The sequence below is a fragment of the Xiphophorus couchianus genome, chromosome 5 (genome assembly GCF_001444195.1).
Source record: "Xiphophorus couchianus chromosome 5, X_couchianus-1.0, whole genome shotgun sequence".
NCBI classification, from domain to species: domain Eukaryota; kingdom Metazoa; phylum Chordata; class Actinopteri; order Cyprinodontiformes; family Poeciliidae; genus Xiphophorus; species Xiphophorus couchianus.
In genome coordinates, this window is record NC_040232.1 from 3,419,824 (window position 1) to 3,441,483 (window position 21,660).

The following is a 21,660-nucleotide window of genomic DNA, read 5'->3' on the forward strand; positions in this document are numbered from 1 at the left end:
AAATTAAATGCTGAACGTCGGCGATAAAGTTAAACATCCTGGATGGCATTAAGCAGCAACAATAACACTGACTGTTAAACATCAGATAATGATGACCACAGTGTAATGGCTAAACACAGAGGTAAAATAAAAAATTAGGGACAACGCTAAACATCCTGGACAATCGTAAACATTGGGGATAAAACTGTCCCCGATTTTTAATATTGTCTCTTTTTCTGTCATCTCACAAGAATCTTCATGTCAAATCTCCACATTCAAAGAAACTAAAAGGATTTTCTGGTTTTATTCATTTTTATTTTAACAGATTGTGAGAACATCCCTGTAAAGAAATCAAAATGGTCACGTAATTCCCAGGAATGGAAGGGAACCAGGTTGGATGGATGGATGAAGGGAGGGAACCAGGTTGGTTTTATGGATGGATGAAGGGAACCAGGTTGGATGGATGGATGAAGGGAGGGAACCAGGTTGGTTTTATGGATGGATGAAGGGAACCAGGTTGGATGGATGGATGAAGGGAGGGAACCAGGTTGGTTTTATGGATGGATGAAGGGAACCAGGTTGGTTTTATGGATGGATGAAGGGAACCAGGTTTTATGGATGGATGAAGGGAACCAGGTTGGATGGATGTAGTTTGTCTGGGTCCGAAAGCAGCTTCTCATCAGGACGGTCTAGTTAAATCCTCATCGTCTTCTCTCAGATCTGCCCAGCAGGAGAAGCTCGCTGCGTCTCCTCTGTTCCATCGGCTCAGTGTGACGTAGCGACTCAGACTGAACAGATGAGGCCGTTTTCAGGCTGCTTGAGCTCAAATCTCCCCCAGCAACGGCGCCTCAGATGAGCGAGTCGTAGCGACACACCGGCGACCCGATCGGCTCGTTACCGACTGTACTGGAGTCCAAGTCCATCAAGCTGCTGATGAACTCTCCCGCTGCTCAGACACAAATAAAAAGGAGAAACAGGAACTCAGATGAATTATTTTCATCAACATTTATTATGTTGTTATGATGGAAAATAAAAATCCAACTGAGCAGAAAGAAGCTGCTGAGTGGAGGCCTGAAGGGAAGAAGAGCTACATTTATTTTGGACATTTAAAATGTCTTCCGGTTCTAGTATTATATGTTCTCATTAGAATTTAAAGTTCATTGATCTTTGAGAATGTGTTTTTGCATCATTATGCTATGGCCACTATATTAGTTCACAATGGTTTGAAAACAATATTATCGTTTATGGCAATAATTTCTGGGACAATTTATTGTCCCAGAAATTTATGTTGACTACTGTCACCATAACTTTTGCTGGATGTTAAATTGTCCCAGAAGTTATTGCCATACACGGTAAAGAGACCATTTTCAGCTAATACGATGGCTAGAGCATAATAATGAAAGAACAGTTTCTCAAAGATCAAACTTTAAAAACCCAACTGGGAAGAAAGAAGCTGCTGACTGGAGGACCGGAGGGAAGAATCCCTTTAAATTCTAATGAACATTTAACACTGGAAAACATCTAAAATATCATAAATAAACAGAAACTACAAGATAAAAGGAATTATGAAGCCTCTGGTCTCAACTAAACCCGTTTAGCAGTTTAAAGAATAATTTTGTTTACAAAGCACCAGACTATTCATTATGTTTTTGGTAGAAACAGGAACAAATCATGCAAATGGAAATTGAGGATGGCAAGGAGACAACAGGATGGGTGCAGGTTCCAGGTCAAACCCTTTAACAACTCAGAATGAAACCACTTTTCAAAAACTCACTTTTAAATATTACTTAAGCAGCAAAATACCTGCAGCATTCCTTAAAGAACACAGAAAGAAATAATCTTCCTTTCAGGACAGAATATTCAGTTATTGTTTTTATTTATGAAAACTTCAGATTCTACAGTAACAAATGAGACTTTTTGACTGAATTAATAAACTTAGTGAAATAGTTTACATTCATTCTGCTTTTCATGTCAGTGATTAAAGTTTTCACCAACATTTCAGAAACCACTGTATTTAAATGTCACTTTATCAAACTGCTCTTATGAGAAGAAACAGCAGAAGCTGTAATTTCTCTGTTAAACACTAAATTTACAATTCATCTCTAAATGAACTTCCTGATGTCGTCAGCAGCTTAGGAAGTGAAGAGGAACCTGACAGGAAGCATCGTTTTCCCTGATCCTGTCACAGAGACAAGATTTCTGTTAAATGAAATAAAAATCTTTGCTTCAGTGTCTAAAGGTGAACTTGACTTGATGTGAACATTTACCAGAACAAACTTCAGTAAACCTGAACCTGAGGAGACGATTCTCTACAAAACTGACTGAAACTGAACAGGTTTTATTTCTTATAAACTCAGAGTTTACAGTAAATCACTTTTTATCTCAAATGTTTTCCTTTAATGAGTGTTTATGTTAATAATTGAGTAAAAGTTTGATTGTTAGTGTTATTAACAGTAAACTGGCTCCATCTTGTGATCTACTGAAGTATTAAATTGTATATTTATGTAATTTACAGTTGTGACCTCTGCAGACAGAAATCTTAAGTTCAGACTTAAACCTGAAGCTGATTTAAATGTTCTGGGTCCAGAGAGGTCCAGATGAGGTCCAGATGAGGTCCGTTTGCAGGTCAGATTCTGGTTGATCTGGACAGACGATGTCTCTGCTGTGGGTCAGAGATGATCAGCAGAACAGTTCTGATCTTTGAGTCTTTTCACAAACAAATTGGATCTGAGATCCTGGTACTGAAGAACCATTTCCACCACCCATCCCATAATAACACAGGTAACTAACGATCTGTGTCGACTCGTCTTCAGTCAGACGCCTGATGAAGAACGAGGAAGATGATGGCTGCGGTCTCAGACAGACAGGGCCGGCTCTAACCGTTCGGCGGCCCGTCTGGATCCTAACGAGGCTTCAATCCAGAACCAGAACTCACCCTGGTTCTGTTAGAACAGGAATTATTTTTGTATATTTCTGTTTTCATATGTTGTACTTGCTTGAATCAAATGTAGTTAAACTAAATATTTAGCTTTCTATTAAAAACGCTGTTTAGTGTGGAGTGAAAATATGAGTTTTAATAATTATCGCCCATCGTTTTCTCCTGACAGGCTAAAAAAAACAATTACAGGAAACAACAGAGCCTCTCATCAGAGTCATATTTATCTCAAGCAGATGTTATTTTGTTTTGCTCAAATTTATTAAGATGCTTTTCACATTTTTATGGTGATTATTTGGTTATTATAATTATAGCAATGTTAACTTTCACCAGCCTGATTTTTCAACCTGAGCAGCTTTAAGAAATAAAAATCATTTCTGATTCTGACATCTGGTGGCCAAACAGCAGAATTACACAATTGAATAAAATATCCTACAAATTATCCCCATTGTTATCAATGAATATGTATGTTTATATTTCTATATGTACATTAATTTTAATTACTATTAATCATTAAGGGGCGACCTGTCCAGGTGACCCCGCCTCTCGCTGGAGAGACTCCTGACCCCACGAGGGACAAGGCTGTAAGAAAATGGACGGATGGATATTAATCATTATTACTTTGACAGTTCAGAGATACAACATATAGAAACTAAAAGGAAAATATAATCATGGGTAGAGTCGTTGCTGTTGTCAGTTGCTGTGTTTGTTGACAGTGCTGTAAAGTGCGGCTGGATCCTCTCTGGTGTCATCATGTCTGGATCTGGGAGAGATGGAGAGAAAACAGGAGACTCTGAACAGGCAGCAGGAGAAATCAGATCAAATGTTTTATAACTCAGGTCAGTTTGGAGTCGTCTGACTGTTTCTGAATAAAACCTGGATCAGTTTGTCTTTAGAATAATAAACTGCAGCTTTTTATCACTAGACACTTCTGACTGAACTGTTTATTTCTAACCTGGATCAGTTTGTCTTTATTTCTGCTTAAATGAACTGGATGGATGTGAAGTTAGAGCGGTCCAGTTAAAGTCTCTCAGTGAAGTGACTCCAGCAGCAGCTGAGTCTGGGTGGTGCAGACGTCTCGGTGTGAGCAGCGGCTCACCTTGGGGTGAACGTGACTCTCTGCAGCCCAGCAGCAGCAGCGTCTCGGTAACTCTGGGTTCCTCTGGGACTCTGAGCTGCTCCGTCTGGCTGCGTCCTGATGAAGCGGACGCTGGCGTACTGAAGCTCATCCTGCTGCTCTGGATCCTCCTGAACAGAATGATGGACATGTTAGCAGAGAAAAGGTTTTTACCCGAGAACAAAGAGTCCAAACCAGTGGCTGTTTGGTCCCTCAGGAAGCCGAGCGTCCTCACCTGCTGCAGGTCGTCTGCTCCGAGCTCAGCTGGTTCTTTGGAGCTCCTCTTCTTCCTGCTGTGGAGGATTGATGAAGAGTAGAGGACTGAACATGCTTAGTTTGACATGACTGAATGAGTTTATTGATCATTAATGGATCAGAACCGCTCACCAGATCCACAGACACACAGAGAGGAAAACGACAGGAAGTAGAACAGCTGCACTTCCTGCAGCAGCTGCAGATCTGGATCCTGAACAAGAAAACTCTCAGTTACCTAAAACATGATGGAGGTTTTCACATTACATTTAGACCATTTGGATCAGAGTTCTGCTCTGGTTCTGGAGAAACCACAGGAAGCTGAAGATGACCTTTGACCTCCAGGTGAACGGTGGAGCTCTGACTTCCTCTGATGTTTTCAGCTTTACAGGAATAATTTCCACTGTGTGCAGGTCTGACGTCAGTGATGGTGAAGCTCTGTCCTGAAGCGTTGGGAGACTCTTCATCCTCCTTGTACCAGGAGTAGCTAGCTGCTGGGTTAGCATCGCTGCTGCAGGTCAGAGTCACTGAACTTCCCTCCTCGACCTCAGCAGAGGGACTGACTGAGACGGACGGAGGAAGAAGAGGATCTGCAGGAAGAGAAGAAAAAATTTTTTAAAAACATACATTTCTTAGATTAGATCTGAGCAGCAGATCTAATCCTTGCAGCAGAAAGCGAGTAGCAGACATGAGAATAATTAGACATCTTGAAGCCAACAGGCATTCAGTCCTTTGGATTTCACAACATCCACCATCAACATACTGGTGAAAAGAAAACCTGACAAGCACTTTATGATCAGAGGCACTGAAGTCTGCAGGAATACTTTCCAGTCAGATTATTAGGGTTAGGTTTATTTGTTTCACTCCAATTAGCACTAAAACATCTAAATGAAAAATATTCAAGGCTTGTAGTGTAATATGATAGATTTGACTGACCTGTCCTGGCAGAAATCAGACGGGTTTTAATGAGCAGTGATGTGCGTCACACTGACTAACTGCATCTAACAGCTGCAACACCTAAAATGTCTCAGCATCCAAATGACCAGATCTTCATGTTCTATATCTCTGTTTGAAATCAGAAAATTCAGAATCTGATCCCAAACTGGTTCCTTGTTTATCCTGATCAGTCTCATTTAGATTATGAATGTTACTGAGACATACTGTATGTGCAACATTATACATTTACTGTAAAACATGGACACTGACAGGAACAAACAGTCTGTATTCCTAAATGTTCCTATTTATTAAACAAAGGAATCAACTGATGATCATTTATAGTTTTCAAAAAGTTTAGAAAATGTTGATGAGCTGCCAAAGCAGAAAATATGAGTTTGTCTGTAAGGCACAATCTATGCGTTGCAGCTCTATGCTCTCGCTCAGAAGCAAAGGTTTCATTTTCCTTTGCTTCCCAATTAACAGAATAATGTTTTTATAAATTATATTTAAAATAGTTTTCCAATCAACCAAACACATCATGTCTGAGTATATGATTAAAGTCTCATTGAACAAGCCTAACATCACTGCATCAACCTGAAAGGCCGACTGGCCTGAAGCGACTCAGCCTCGCTTGGTGACCTCTGACCCCAGTGCTAATGTAAAAATCACCAGAGATGAACAAATCAGATCAGCTTTACTCACATTTAACATCAATCAGTTTGAATTCAGACCATTTCCAGCCCAGCTGGTTTTCAGCTTTACAGATAAACAGTCCAGAGTCAGAGGACTGGATGGAGCTGAAGACCAGTTGGGAGTCTTTACTGGGAGAACTGGTGATGCTGTCCTTGTACCAGGAGTAGCTAGCTGCTGGGTTAGCATCGCTGCTGCAGGTCAGAGTCACTGAACTTCCCTCCTCGACCTCAGCAGAGGGACTGACTGAGACGGAGGGAGGAAGAGGAGGATCTGCAGGGGGAAACATGAAGCCACTGAATGTGTTTGTTATTAACAGCAGAGAACGATAAAGAATCATATCAGATTAGCTGATGATGGAGACAGCTGAGTGAACTCACAGACTGATGGAGACGGAAACTCCTGGTTTCCTTTCAGAGAGCAGGAGTATGTGTCTGCAGGATGAACAGAGACTGAAACAGAAGGAGACATTTCCTTCAGGATTTCCCGCCTGTTTCTGATCCAGATGTAGGACTGATGATCAGGCCGGCAGCTGCTGAGACATTTCAGATCTGCTCTGGTGAAACTTTCTCTCCGCTCTGACTTCAGAACCTTCACCTGCAGAGCTGAACACAGAAACCATGAGGATCCAGAAATCCTCTTAAAGACACGCGTCAGTGAAAAGTCACCTGTAACAGTCAGAGAGACTCCAGGAGAACCAGAATAACTTCCACGGTTTGTTCTGAACCAGAACCGGTACCGACCCGAGTCGCTCTCTCTCAGGTCTGTGAGTGTCAGAGCGCAGGCAGTCGGACCACAGAGAGTCTGAACCCGACCTCTAGAGTCTGGGTCTGACCTCAGATCCACAGGACGGTCGTTAAGGAACCACAGAGTTTCTAGAAGAGCATCTTGGTTTCCTCTGGTTGGAGAAGAGAATCTGCAGCTGATGGTCACAGATGATCCTTCCACTGCACAGATCTGAGTCTGAGAGTAGATCACTGCCCAGGTCCTCTGGCTCTGGACCGCTGAAACACAGAACATCAGGACCCGATCATCAGAACCAGCTTTAGGTAACATTTAGTCAACCAGAGGATCTCCCAGCAGACTTCACCTCCAGCCCTCCTCCCCAGTTTCAGCCTCCAGTTTTTCTGAATCTGGATGTTTTATTGACTCTGATAGAGTTAAAATAGTTCAGTTTTCTTTGCTCCAATCATTTTAGAGAAATCGTTTCCCACTGATTGTTTATCTGCACCAAGATCTGCATTGTGAACTAATGAGTTTCTTCTTCACTGATCAGTTGCACCTGAGCTAAATGATAACGTGTTTGATCCGATGTTTGGTTCTGATCGACTCATTCTGACGTTCGGACTTTTGGATCCTGAAGGAAATGGAGCTGAATGAGTCCGAGCACTGAGACGATCCCAAGTTATCCATCCAGCTCGTCTCCATCTGCTCCAGTATGGGCTCAGAGCGCAGAGACACGATGGAGGTTTGTGAGCTGGCAGAGTCGGGTTCTGACCCGATTTCCTGTCTCTTCAGCCTGCGGTGTAGTGGCTGCAGAGCTAAACGTCAGACAAACCAACCTTGATGTGTGGGAGGCTGCCGATGTTTACAACAGATAAGACTTAGCTCACTGCTAACAGGAAGCTTCATGGTCACAGCAAACACACCGAAACACAAAACTGAAATAATTTATCAACACAAGAAACACTGCAAAAACTCAAAATCTCACCAAGTAGACAAATATAACCTACAAGTAACTTCTCAGCAATGGAGGCTTGTTTTAAGCTAATAACTCCTCAATACTGATGAAAAAGTTCTGGTTCTCCTGGCAGATTATTTAATCTGTAACATGGAAAAGTTTTGCTGTGGGACTAGCAATTCTTTAAATTAATATTAAGAAATTATTTCAGATATTTGCTCAAAAAACTAAAGAAAAATTACTTGGTAAGATTTTGTGTTTTTGTAGTGTAGTTCTGTCTGTGTTTCTGGATTTAAGTAAAATCTGATTTTAAAGGAAGAAATCTATTTTGAATTGGATGGACGGATGGATGGATGGATGGACCTGAATTTTTGTTAATAATAAAGTTTGTTCTTTGTATTATCTGTACTCAAAAACATTAATAAATATTATATTAAGTATAATATATTGAAATATTAAGTTTTTCTGTTTTCTTCAGATTTTGCTCAGATGAATCAGAGCCAACATTTATAGTCTGTGTTTCTAGATGTTATATTTCTGTGTGTGGTTTTGGTAAAGATGTGTCCGTGCAGTACCTGACCCGGAGAGCAGCAGCAGGAGTCCACTGAGAGCGGTGGAGAAACTCATGACTCCTGACACATTTCAGCTCAACTGGACGTCTGCAGGTCGGCTTGTTTCCACACCTGTCCCACTTACAGCTCTGAAGGACTCTGGATGTTAAATATTCAACAGGTTTGTGGTTTGAAAGGGAAATGACTGTGAAATCTCTGTGATCTTTGTCTAGATGTCGTGATGAGAAACCATCATGTTCAAAACTCCAGCAGTCTGATTGACTTCTCAGGAAAATCGGCACAGACTTGTTTCCTGCCAGCAGAGGAAACTTTGACGCCCACTTTGCAGCGACCCAGCCTGATCGATGAAGTGATTCTGGGTTTTGTTGTGGTCTGCATGAAGGTGTGTGCATCACAAAGAGCATCTGAAACCACAAGTGGAAAATTTTTAGTTTGTATTTAGACTTGTTTTAACTTTCTTGGACTTGACCTACAATAATGTTTAAATGTGTTTGATGGATCAACATTTTTAGATTTTATTTGCTTCTACGGTAAAATAAAAAAGCTAGCTCCAAATCTTTAAGTCAAAAAGCTTTTATTAAAATAAAACCTGCAGAGTCAACATTTCCTCCTGTCTCTATCACCCTGTGGTTCTTTATGCTGACCCGTTCCCTCCTATCGGCGCTGATCCGTTTATCATCAGATCTGATGTGAGGAGATTCCTGACTGCAGCTGCAGCATTTTAACGTTCTGGTTATCATTCAGGAAAAACACTGAGCTGCTGCTGAACTGTTGGAAGAAGAGATGGTCCATCTGTCTGTGGCAGTTCTTTGAGTTGCAGCTGAAGGTCCAAACAGACTGGATCAGGATTCCCTCAACCTGAAGAGAAAACAGCTTTGCTCCAGTCCTCTGCTGTTCATTCTCCCTCTTCCTGCAGAATTTCACTCTGTCTTTAGTGTGTTTTTAAGATTACTTCATTTTTCTGAGCAAGCTCTGCACTGGTGGCATCGTGATTCTCTTGTGCTCTCCTCATGATGGGGCTGGAACCTGCTGGAAGGACTAAAGCTGCAGCTGAATCTCTTAATGTTAAGTTCTGGATTATCTGTTGAAGCAGAGAAGAGAAAACATGAACACATTAATATTATAACGTCTCTAAAGATGATGGAGGACAGCTGAGTGAACTCAGACTGATGGAGACGGAAACTCGCTGAATCCTTCCAGAGCAAAGAAATGTGTGTCTCCAGGATAAACTGAGACTGAAACAGATTGATTCTCATTCTGGGTTTTCACTCAATTCCTGATCCAGAAGCAGCAGTATCCATGCAGTACCTGCCACAGAGAGGAGGACAGTCAGAGCTGCAGGGAAACTAATGGCTGCTAGAAAACACGTCGTCAGGTCAACAAGGTCAGCAGAGCAGCAGAGACATCAGAGATGGAGGAACAGAGAGGGAACCACATCTGACTGCAGCTCCACACAGAAAACCTCCCTGTTTCTGCATCACATGACAGCAATTTGTGAAAACTGATTCCCTTCCTGTTTCCATTAACTGGCATCAAGTGACTGAATCCACTGACCTTCAGATGATTAACATTTCTGTTAATGTGACGTCCTTCAGAGAGGAAGCAGCTGCAGTTCATGGAGTTACTGATGTAACTAAACTAAACTAAACTAAACTAACGGTTGAAACAGAGCAGAACTAAAGTCTGTAACTTACGGTGAAAACAGGAACTCTGACCTGATTTGCTGAGTTTAGCAGCAGATTCTCATTTCTCTGCATATTTCCAAGATTTCTAGGGGAAAATAAATAATTTAATCCATTTATGATGGTTTCATTGGAATTAGAATGATGTTTATCATAAATGTAACTTTTCTAATTGATACTTTCAGCCTAAACATGAATCTGCTGCCTGTTCAGGTAGAAATAATAATATTTTACCCCCTGAATGGTCACCATTAGAACAGACATGTTAGTTAATGTGTCCATGAGGAATCAGTGACATCATGACGGTTAAAAGGTTTTAAGATAAAACCAAAGTTAACTGTCTTTCTAAAAAATCCACAAACAACCTCAGAACCTCAACAACAGAACAAAGAATACAGACAACATGATCTAAATGTTTGTTTTTAGGATGAACTCAACATATTTAAATTGCAATTTATGAAGTAGAGAAACAGAACTGCAGTCTGAACTTTGAGAATATTAGCGCCACCTAATGGTTGATCTGCAAACTGTCCCTTTGAGAGTTTCAGTGAGTTTTATGCTTCTGTCTTTATCTGCTTTGATAAACTCAGCAGGTCCAGAAAGTGGAGCTTCAGGAACCGACTGGTTGGTCTGCGTTTTGCTCAGGAATAGATTTCTGCCTCATATGAAGCAAATTAAACTATTTAAAATAAGAAAAAGAGATTTATTATAACTCATCCAACATGTAGTTATAATTATATTATATATATTAATTCTGTATTTAATATTATATTAATTATAATGCAGAGTTATAATGTCCTCTGTCTGCTCCTCATCATGGACTCTGATCCAGCTTGTTAGTGAAACTGGGTCAAACAAAGCCCGGTTCTGGAGGTGGACCTCAGTTAGCTCAGTGTTCACTGGCTAACAGCGGATCATAGGATGGTCTAGCGCCCCCAGCGGCCATTTATTTATTAACAGAAACACGATATTGAATAGGTGTAATACCTCATATCAACCGGAAGAGGGAACCAACAGTCCCGGAAGCCGCTGATCCGCCCTGATTGGAGGATTTGAACAGTTTCCATGGATCCGGGCTTTAACAGAACCGAGTTCTGGTCAGAGTTCCGTGTTGGTGGAGAATCGGTTCTGTTGGGTTTTCAGCCTGAGCTGATCTGAACTCAGCAGAAAACTCTGATGGATTTGATGTTTCTGCTGATTTCCATCAACCTGAAGCTGCAGGTCAGCAGGAAAAACTTCTCTTCATATTTCTGCTCTTTAAACTCTGAAACATCTGCAGTAAATATTAAATATGATGCTTTCAGCCTGAAACTCATCCAGGCTGAATGACACTCAGATTCACTTCATAATATATTTGTTTATTATACAGAATAAACATTAAAATACTGAGATCAGGGATTTACAATCAAAGTTTAAAATAAAATTATATTGAATTATTTATCTTCAGTTTCTCTCTGAGATGAACAGCGGTGGATGTTCTCCATCAGTTCCCTTTGGGTGGAGCAGGTCAGTGAACTACGTCACTTTACTGTCTCATAACTTGGTCCTTGGCAGCTTTGCAGCAGAAATTCTTCACTTGTCTGAAAGAAATAAAATAATACAGCTTGGTTATAGAGTCCAAAAATAATCATAAATATATATATATATAGATGTTTGTTTTTTGTTGACGCAAAATAGCAAGAAATTTAACAAACGTGATAAATGATTTTAAATGTTTAGATAATATTTTTCATAGATCTACCAGAGAGGATCTGCAGTTCTGAGGCGATGTCTCTCGGTTTGACTAAGATCCTTGAGGATCTCTAACATGACCTGTTGGTGTTATGAAATATCATCAGCAGAGGATAATATTAAAGGAATAATGTAGCAAATATGATCAAAAAGATTTTTCCATATATACCTCTTTTCCATTTTTTGCGATGGATGAAAAGTCCTGCCCCAACAACAACCATGACCAGAATGGTAAGAATAATCACCAGTATGACCCAAAGCTTAGCCGTTCCTGTAAACCAGCAAAAAATCAAAATATTTATCATCATGAAAACTTCATAAAACAGAAATTAATCCAGAGAAACATGTGATCAGGTAAATCCTCGTTCTAATCCAGAGAAAGTCCTAATTTCCATCAGAATCCGCCTGCAGGAGGAAATTTATTAATAAATCTGTTTTCTGATCGTTTTCAGCTTCGATGTTGATCAGAACAGAGGAACTGAGCTGCATGTCGTTCAGACTTTGATAAACTGCAGGATTCTTCCAGCAAAGACGACCTTTTACCTGAGTTATGACATGTCAGCCGCTGAGAGTCCAGAGTTTTTCTCTGCACACTGACGGGGTTTTGTGCCCGACAGCTGTAGGTGGAGGAATCCTCCCCCCGGATGTGCTGCAGCAGCGTGAGGGTGGAGACGTTCTGGTTGCTGCTGCTGCTGATGCTGATGTTTCCTCTGAACCAGGTCAGGTTCACTTCAGGCCCGTTCTCCACTGAACAGGTTACACTGCAGACACCGTTGGTTGGTGGAGCCGTCGACTTGGTGATGTTGGGAACAGAGACCTGATCTAAAGGAGAAGAAACAATGAAATACCCACAAAACAACGTAAAATGAAAAAGTAATGTGAAAAATATCCGTTAAAATCAGAGGAGCTGTCAGGGTTTTAGACTTTTTTACATCTTAAATTACTAAGAAGTTTTCTGTTTTTGTCCCATTTTCCAAAAAAGAAATCATGAATTTGAACCCTGAACTTTAGTTGAACTGATGTGTTTCTATCGGTTTTTGGCCGAAACCAAAAACAAAATGAAGGTAAATAACCAATCAATCGGTGAGTTTCCCTCACGCATGAAAACGGTTCAGATTTATTCTGCAGGATAAATTCAAACACAAAGTTTAATATTTAAAAACTCTAAAACTGCCATTCAAGGCATGGGATAGTGGCAGGAGTCTTAGCTTGTATATTTAAAATACATTTTTTTAAAAATCACTATTTTCTCAGCCATTTTTGGTTTTTGTCTTTTCTCTCTAGTTCCTTGTTTCTGGTTTCCTGCTGAGTGGAAAACCTCTTTCGAACCGAACCTGTCAGGTTGGTGGGAGTTACAGTTACAATTCCTGCACTGATAAGTTTTTATCTCTGATAATAAATGTAGCTTTAAAAAGATTACATCATGCATAATGTTAACACTGCAGGATGCAGAGGAAAAACTAAACATCAGACAAACTGAGGATCAGGAACTAAGAACATGAGGTAGAAGAAATAGAAAAAATAAATGACAAAGAAGCAAATTTAGTGACAATCAGCTGCAAACTTCTGGAATAAAGTAATTTATGTTTTCCAGTCGCTGAATCAGGATTACTCTTCTTCCGGTTGAATTTGATAATTTATTGAAATGGTTAAAAATATCAAAGCAACAAAATGATTTCACCAGAACAAAACTGAAGTTCTGGAAATGAAAAGGTAAGAAAAACAGTTTTAAAATGATTTACCACGGTGTCAGCAGTTTTAGGAGGCAAAGAGTTATTTTACCAGGATTGTGGATACAGTTGAGATTAAGATCACATTATTATTATTTTTAATGATTCTGTAGAAAAGCTTCATGAGTTACGATAGAGCCAGTGATGTTTCTGAGATACTTACCGAAAACTCTGACATCATATATTTCTGAAATGTATGAATATCCACTCATCCATATCTTAAAATAATATTTTCCACAAAAGCTTTTTGTGATCTGAGGGATTATCAGGTCTCCATTCGTTAGATTAAGAAACACATTGTCAAAAAAATCTCCATGTTTGCTGGGGCATTTTTTATTGTTGGCGATTTCTCTTTCAGGAAACAGTTTTCCAAACAACCAGGATATGACATGATATTCCTCCAGTTTTTGCATTGTGGAGCTCAGAGTAGCATTGGAGCCCACTGGAATATTCTGTTCAATATATTCATCAGCGTCTGAAAAATCAGAAACACAATGTGAATTTGTTATTTTTAGTGATTTTTTTTAACATTCTTTAAGAATATTAAGAATCCAACATATATGCATGTATATATATATATATATATATATATATATATATATATATACATGCTCTTACATAGTACAACAGAAAAGAGAGAGAGAGAAAAAAGGGGGATCAGCAAACATTTAAATCCATTTCAGAAATTGACATTTCTTAGAAACGTCCTCATGGACTCACATGAAAAGAAGACGTACAAATCCAGAGTCTTCCATTAAAAGAGAGACAGACAAAGGGGGCTAACAACTTTTTATAACTCACAGCATCTTTATCTGTGTGACCATCCAAAGTGGGAAATAGCTTAGAAAGATGTTCCATTTTTACATGAAGCTTTGCTGTTATCTTTTCATTATATACACATTTTTCAATCTTTCTTGCCGTTGTTGAAGGGTGGGAGGTAAAAGCTTGAGCCAGGACAGAGTTATCATTTTCCTTGCTACCAGCAGCAGAATCTAACTGGACTTCCTTTTCCCAGTATCTTCTCCTGGGGTCAAACCCAGTATATAATGCAGTGGGTTCAGTGGTACCGTGAACTAAAATATTGTTTAAATTTCTGTCTGAACCTCCTGCCAGAATGGAGTCAGTACTGGGCCGGCCCAGAAAACGTGGGTGTGATCCCCAACCTGATTCCTGCTCCTCCAGAACAAATTTGTAGCATTTCTGTCGTATTTTGAAATATTGAAAGGTGTTTAGAAGAATCTCATTCTTAATTTCCAGTCAAATTCCTTCCAACCTGGACTGTGGAGGATCTTAAAACATTTTTCACTAATCTCCTCCCACTCCTCATCTTCAATAACAACATTCATTTCTAGTTCCCACTTTTGCTTTATATCTATAGACTTGTCAGAGAAATGCATCTGTAAATGTTTATATAAATTAGATATAATCTTCCTATTATTATTTTTAGTAATCCTGTAGAAAAGCTTCATGAGTTACGATAGAGCCAGTGATGTTTCTGAAATACTTACCGTAGACTGTGACATCATATATTCCTGAAATGTATGGATGTCCACCCTTCAATATTAGAAAATGGTATCTTCCACTTAATCTTACTGTGATCTGAGGGATTATCAGGTCTCCATTTGTTAGATTAAGAAACACTTTATCGAAAGGATCTCCATAATGACTGGAGTTTTTTTTATTGTTGGCGATTTCTCTTTCAGGACACTGTTTGCCGAACATCCAGGAGACAACTTGATCCTCCTCCAGTTTTTGCAGTGTGGAGCTCAGAGTAACATTGGTGCCCACCAGAATATTCAGTTCAGTATATTTATCACTGTCTGAAAGATCAGAAACACAATTTACATTATAGGTGCAATAAAATTATAAATGAAGCCAAAACAGTAAATAGAGGATTCCAGTCTTTCATTCATTTCAGTGTTTTTGTCATTTCTCACCTTTGACCTCCAGCTTGACGATGTGGTCAGAGATTTTTCCCCCTTCTATGAAAAAAACCCCCTGAAATGTTCCTCCATCACAAAGAGTGAGGTTAAAAATTGTGATCGATCCATTTTTTACATCCGTATCCAGGCGGCCTTCAAATCTGGTTCTGTGAATTTTCTTTGTCTCTCCAATAATCACATTGATTATTTTCTCAGTTTGATTATTTTGCATAAAGGTCCAGTAATAGGAATTAATCTGAAGTCCAGTGATGTTTGGATGGAAAGTGACATTTTCTCCTTCAAACTTTATAATTGAAGTTTCCAGAAAAAACAGAAAACCTGAAGGAAAAACATATTTAGCACATTTTAAAGGAAATTGTTATAATTTGTGTCTGAAATAAATTTTCCTTTATGGCCTGTTACTGTCACAGATAACAGGGACAAATGATAAGATATAAAGTTATACTTTGCTGATTTAATCACCAAAAGTTGCTTTTAATTTTTATTTTAACTTTTAGATATTAGATTTAAAACTTCAGTTTAGAATAAATAGATTCAGGATTTAATGTTTGAATGTGGGAGGAGATTTGATCCATCATGCAGACCAGCAGGAGGCAGGAAGTTGGTGATGAAATATTTATTCATAAAAATATCTAAAACTGAGCACAAATTAACAAGAAAATGAAAATAAGCCCAAACACTGAAACAAACCAGGATCCTGACATTTAGTTTGAGCAGGAAAGTAACTCAATTCATTTGTCAATAACTATAAAAAGGTTTTATTTACTCAGCGTCAGAATGAAATGTAGAGTCAGCCTCATTTCTTCTCCTCCCTGTAAAACAGACACATCATCAAACATCAGGAGTTACGGTGTGTGGGTTTGAGGTAGAACCCAAACACAAGACCAGCTGAAGCACAGAGTCGATGATTTAATTAAACGATTAATGAAACTTACAAAAACCAACTGGAGCCAAGATGGAACAAAACGAGTAAATTCAGAGAAACAAACATCAAGGAGAACATGGGAGGAATAAGGAGAAGTAGATGAGAGGAACCAGCAAGGAGTTACTGAGAATGAGGGGCTTAAATACTGGGGAGGCTGAATGCAGAAAAAAGACCCGGGCTGATGAGCTAACAGGTTACAGGTTCAGGAAGAGAAGGCAGGGGAGGAGAGGGAGAGAGGAAGTGGCACAGGGTGCGAGGGAGAACAAACTGGGAAATAAATGTAACATAAAAAATAACTGGACCTGAAGAACATAAACTAAAATAACTAACAAAGATCTGAAACAAAAAAAGGGGAAACGAGACTGATTTAACCAAAATACGAAACAAAATACAGAAGCTTGAATAAGAAAGGCCTAGTCAAAGTAAAACAAAAATATAACTGATCTAAATAAAAGAGGAAACAAACAAAACCCAAATAAAAAACCCAAAATCAGGAGTTTAGCCCAAACAAGAAGAACTTACAGTTTCATACGTCATTGTTTTTTTATTATAATAAATATTATAATAAAAAATTATATTAAACATTATAATTAAGATCTAAGATCTAAGATTACGTTTCTCACATTGTCCAGTTCTCTCCTTTGTTTCCTGAGTTTTTGAACTGATACAAGTTAAACTAAAAATTCACTAAGAATATTTTATTTAGAGTTTTTAACTCCTTCTGTCTCATAAATATATAAAACACTTTAAAGTTTTTTCCAGACTAAATATTTCTAATGGAGCCTTTGATATAAAAATCTAATCAGCTGCTGGAAACAAACCAACTTTTTCTGTTTTAGTGTTAAATACTGATTTGATTGTCCTGGGGGGATTCTAACATCCATGCTGCCACTGACAGCAAAATGTAGTTTGTATTGCTGCAGTAGTTTGTATTGCTGCAGTAGTTTGTATTGCTGCAGTAGTTTGTATTGCTGCAGCTGGTTTAGACCGACCCGCTCTGGTTCTGAGACTCTGGACTCTGAACACGGACTGATAGCAGAATAACAGAATTTCCAGTCTGTCGGCTTTTTATTAACCTCTGAGTTTAATTTAACTCCTCTGTTGTTCTGTACTATAAAACTGTTATTATAGATTAGAGATGGTTTGGAAAACAGGAATCTGGAAACATTTCATTTTCTTTATGTTACAAGAGAAAGAAACTGACTCCATACAGCAGGAATGTTTAGTTTTCTCTAAAAAAGGTGAACTAGGATCATTTCTTTCACATTTCCAACTGAGGCTTTCTGAAGATTTGAAACCATCTCTGTAACCCGTCACTGACATCAATATTTCATAATGTAGTGAAACCAATAATTAATAGCTGACAAATAAAATAAGTTATTATTGTGACCATGGTGCAGCATTAAATTTACAGTTTATATAACATGTATAAATGGATTAAATAGATTAATTCCTCAGTGAAATGAGCTAAGATAAAAATGAGAAGATAAATGTGATTCTTTAATGTTCAACATTTAAAGTTTTCATACTACTGGAAAATGTTTATCTCATATCCGTCCCCGCTTCATTTAATGAATATTTGCACCAAAGTTAGCAGATTTTATTGAGTAAGTAATTTATGTTTTTATTTTTTTATATTTTTAATCATTAGATCCAGAACTAATGATTCTGGTTTAGTCTGACACACATGCATCAACCTCTCCTCCTTTTCAACCAGTAGCTGAACTTTTACATTAAGCGGGATGTAATGTAAAAGGGATTAATCCCATCGCCAATGGGATTAAGCAATTAGTAGTCGTTTAATCCCAGTAAAATCTAAAGAATCAACACTGATATCCATGTGATGCCTTCATATTCCAGTTAAATGTCATTAATTCAAACCACAAGTAACCAAAAAGCCCCAGCAGCTGATTCAGCCGCAGTTTAATCCAGAACGTCTGAGAGACGGTTTGGTAAAAATCTACCAACAGGAAACAGATCCTCAGTTTTACTTTATTTATAAAGTACAGTGAGGAAAATAAGTATTTTAACACCCTTCAACTTTGTAGGTTCTCCCACTTAGAAATTATGGAGGCTCTGAATTTTCATCTTAGATGCATCTCCACTGTGAGACATAATCTAAAAAAATTCAGAAATCTCAATGTATGATTTTTTAATAACTGATTTGTGTGTTACTGCTGCAAATAAGTATTTGAACACCTGTGCAAATCAATGTTAATATTTGGTACAGGAGCCTTGGTTTGCAGTCACAGAGGTCAAAGGTCTCCTGTAGCTTTTCAGCAGGTTTGCACTGCAGCAGGAACTTTGACTCAATCCTCCACTCAGATCTTCTCTACATCAGCCAAGTTTCTGGCTGTTGCTGAGAAACATGGAGTTTCAGTTCCTCCAAACATTTTCTAAAGGGTTAATGTCTGGAGACGGGCGAGGCCGCTCCAGAACCTTGACGTGTTTCTTATGGAGCCACTCCTTGGTTCTCCTGGCTGTGACCTTCGGGTCATTGTCATGTTGGAGGATCCAGCCACGACTCGTCTTCAGCGCTCTGACTGAGGGGAAGGAGGTTGTTCCCCAAAATCTGGCAACACATGGCCCTGGTCATCCTCTCCTCAATACAGTGCAGTTGTCTTGTCCCATGTGCAGAAAAACACCCCAAAGCATGATGCTTCCACCCCCGTGCTTCACAGCAGCATGGGGCTGGGTGTTTTTGGGATTATTTTAAACCATGATGTCTTGGTGTTACCCACAGTAACCTTGGAAACAGTGGTGCCAGTTCTCCAGGTCATTGACCAGCTGATCCTGGACTGATTTCTCTCCTTCCTTAGGATCATTGATACGCCACGAGGTGAGATCCTGCCTGGAGCTCCAGTCGGAGGGAGACAGTCATGTTTCACTTCTTCTGCTCCCACCGTTGATCTTTTTCTCCAAGCTGCTTGTCTACTGCCCCATAACCCTTCCCAGCCTTTAGAGGTCTAAAGTTTAGTCTGGTGTTTTTGGTCAGCTCTTTGGTCTTAACCATGTTAGTAGTTGGACAGGAGTCTTTAAGCAGCTAACGACCTCAAACAGCTGCTTCTAATTCAGAGTAATAAGTGGAGGGAGGTGAACTAACAGGCCTTGGAGGGCCAGAATTATTGCCGGTTTGAAGGTGATCAAATACTAATTTGCAGCAGTAACACACAAATAAATTATTTAAAAAATCATACGTTATGATTTCCAAATTTCTTTTTGTAGATTATGTCTCTCACAGTGGACATACGTCTAAGATAAAAATTTCAGCCCCTTCCTCACATGGTGTTCAAATACTTATTTTCCTCACTGCACACTAAAGTTTGTCCTGGAAAAAATGTTTTTCTACCTGTTGACTATATGGAGATGATGTCCAACACAAACCATTAGCCAGAAAAACTTTATTTGACTTCCTGAATTGTAAATTTAACGAGGAATTATGTTTTAAAACTGTCAGTAGAGAATCATTCATTGGCTTTACTGTAAAGATGTTTCCTTTCTACAGACTCAAAAGTTGGCAGTAAGACCATTATTCTCAGATATTATGGGTGGCCATGTCTGCATCCTGTCTGAGCTCTTAGGTTTCTTTTGCTTTAGTTTAGATTTCCTCCCAAATCGTCTATATTTACATAATTAATTGAACTTTTAATCTGGTCTAAAAAGAGAAGCAGTCGAATGAAGAGGAAGCAGGAAATTCAGCAAGCTGCTCTGCAAATCAGCTGATTAACAGAAATGAAAAAACTGTAGTTTCATTATCTTATTGTTTTGTTTCTCAGATTCAAACATGGTAAAAAACAAACTGCAGCAAATCAAACCATTTTGAACATTTTCAGCATTTCAAACACAAAGTTTGAGTCTTTTTACCTCAAAGTTTATAAACATGAAAAAGCTTCAAATCATATTTAAAAACATATTTAAATGAAGTTTACTTTCACTTTAATGTGACAAAGTCCTGAATTCAAACTGTATCAGTTTCTAAGTTTCTATGATGAGTCTGTTTTACAATATTTAAATATTTCTAATGGTGAAAACATCAAAACTCTTGAATGTTTTTATAAGAAGAAATAATCTGAGATAAATACAGATTATTGATTTTCTTAATCAATCAGACGTTAAACATGTTTAGATTCATATTAAAATGATAAAAGGTTCAGACAAACATACCTTTAGTTTGTTTCCTGCTGGACTTTGTTTTATTTCAGCCGCTGAGATTTGAAGCTCAGAACAGAAAGAAGAAAATCTGTTTCTGTTTCTCTGCTGTCAGTTTAACTTTGAAACGTCTTTTAATGGCTCCGTCTCCTTTTGCTGCGTCACAGTTGATGCATTTCATCAGAAAACCACATCCTGGTTATTTTCAGTCGACTGAATTAATCTGTAAATATTTCAATAAATGAACAGCAAAGTGTGATATAAAATCAGAGGATTAATGTCCCGAATTGTAAATGGAGATTATCTGAACTTTGAAAACTAAAACCACCAATATTTGCCCCAACAAGCAGCGGCGTTGCTAAAAATTACAGGGATTTCTTTTAAAAACACAGAAAACTAAAAGAAACTTCAAAATTAAAATCAGTAATTACAGTTAGAACTCCCATTTCCATATTTAACAAGGAATTTATTAACAATATTGACAACACAGTTTCTATTACACCGTGTTGGAGGCAGAAAGTCTCAACAATGTTGGAAAACCTTTTAAAACATTTTGCATTTGAGTCGTTTCTCTTACATAAATCATCGGATCATTTTCTGTATCCTGAAGTTATGATTTTGCACCAGACATCATTGGAATAAAATTATTGTTTCTCTATAAGTTTACTGTGAATTTAAAGATATAACACACAGAATGACATTTTATGTTGTTACATTGTTGATCTTTTGATTATATTTGGCTTGTAATGATAAATAAAGTAACAATACTTGACGGAAGCGATCCTCAGCTTGATTGAAGGGAATCCTCAGCTTGATTGTAGTAAATCCATAATCGATCAACTGCTATCTCCAGATGCCATTATATCTCCTCAGACGTTTCAGGGACGCCAGCGACCAAACAAGCCGCCGCTGAGAGGCCGTGGTCGGGTCTCTGCTTGTGTGCTGCTCTGTTTAGACACAGAAAATGCTTCACTAACGTCTTCGGTGGAAAAAGTCAAACAACTTAGAATAAGGTTTCTGAAAAATAACTTACCGAACCAACGCAGCAATGTCAAACATGGCGCTCCGGCGGCCTACTTGCATCACTACGACCTGCTAGTAGGTCAAGTACAAGACGCCAAACTAGGCCTGATGATCACTGACACGATGTCAACCGGACCCACAAAAGTTTCAGGCATCAGGCTGGGCGTTCAGAAAATATCATTTTTAATCCAGGTCCCAAAGTTCATGAATATCAGACCGACAGCTTCGTGACTCCGTGCATCCAGGTGCTAGCCGCGCCTTTTAAAAAAAAAACGCTCACGTGCAAGCTGGGTCACGTTTATATCCAGCATGGCG

At 38.7% G+C, this 21,660-nt stretch overlaps 2 protein-coding genes across 2 annotated transcripts; both read right to left on the bottom strand.

Annotated features, from left to right (window-relative positions):
- Positions 1–3,066: 3,066 nt before the first annotated feature.
- Positions 3,067–8,697, bottom strand: LOC114144963 (sialic acid-binding Ig-like lectin 10). Its single transcript, XM_028018235.1, has 8 exons — positions 8,166–8,697; positions 6,290–6,913; positions 5,922–6,182; positions 4,551–4,873; positions 4,419–4,497; positions 4,267–4,324; positions 4,014–4,162; positions 3,067–3,677 (listed from the first exon to the last, which is right to left on the bottom strand). The coding sequence occupies exons 1-8, from the start codon at positions 8,215–8,217 to the stop codon at positions 3,532–3,534; spliced, it is 1,692 nt and encodes a 563-aa protein (XP_027874036.1). The 5' UTR covers positions 8,218–8,697; the 3' UTR covers positions 3,067–3,531.
- A 2,489-nt stretch (positions 8,698–11,186) lies between these two features.
- Positions 11,187–21,612, bottom strand: LOC114143933 (uncharacterized). The gene is made up of 11 exons (XM_028016345.1): positions 21,356–21,612; positions 21,091–21,269; positions 20,338–20,545; positions 16,015–16,060; positions 15,243–15,566; positions 14,814–15,125; positions 13,469–13,780; positions 12,119–12,397; positions 11,745–11,846; positions 11,586–11,656; positions 11,187–11,424 (listed from the first exon to the last, which is right to left on the bottom strand). The coding sequence occupies exons 4-10, from the start codon at positions 16,046–16,048 to the stop codon at positions 11,628–11,630; spliced, it is 1,392 nt and encodes a 463-aa protein (XP_027872146.1). The 5' UTR covers positions 16,049–16,060; positions 20,338–20,545; positions 21,091–21,269; positions 21,356–21,612; the 3' UTR covers positions 11,187–11,424; positions 11,586–11,627.
- Between the last annotated feature and the right edge of the window lie 48 nt (positions 21,613–21,660).

Coding starts and splice junctions, on each gene's coding strand:
- LOC114144963 (XM_028018235.1), bottom strand. CDS start 8,217: ATGAGTTTCTCCACCGCTCTCAGTGGACTCCTGCTGCTGCTCTCCGGG. Junction 6,183..6,289: donor GTTTCCGTCTCCATCAGTCT/GTGAGTTCACTC, acceptor TTCCCCCTGCAG/ATCCTCCTCTTCCTCCCTCC. Junction 4,163..4,266: donor GAGCAGACGACCTGCAGCAG/GTGAGGACGCTC, acceptor CATTCTGTTCAG/GAGGATCCAGAGCAGCAGGA.
- LOC114143933 (XM_028016345.1), bottom strand. CDS start 16,048: ATGAGGCTGACTCTACATTTCATTCTGACGCTGA. Junction 12,398..13,468: donor ATATGATGTCAGAGTTTTCG/GTAAGTATCTCA, acceptor CTTCTCCTTTAG/ATCAGGTCTCTGTTCCCAAC. Junction 11,847..12,118: donor GCTGACATGTCATAACTCAG/GTAAAAGGTCGT, acceptor GCTGGTTTACAG/GAACGGCTAAGCTTTGGGTC.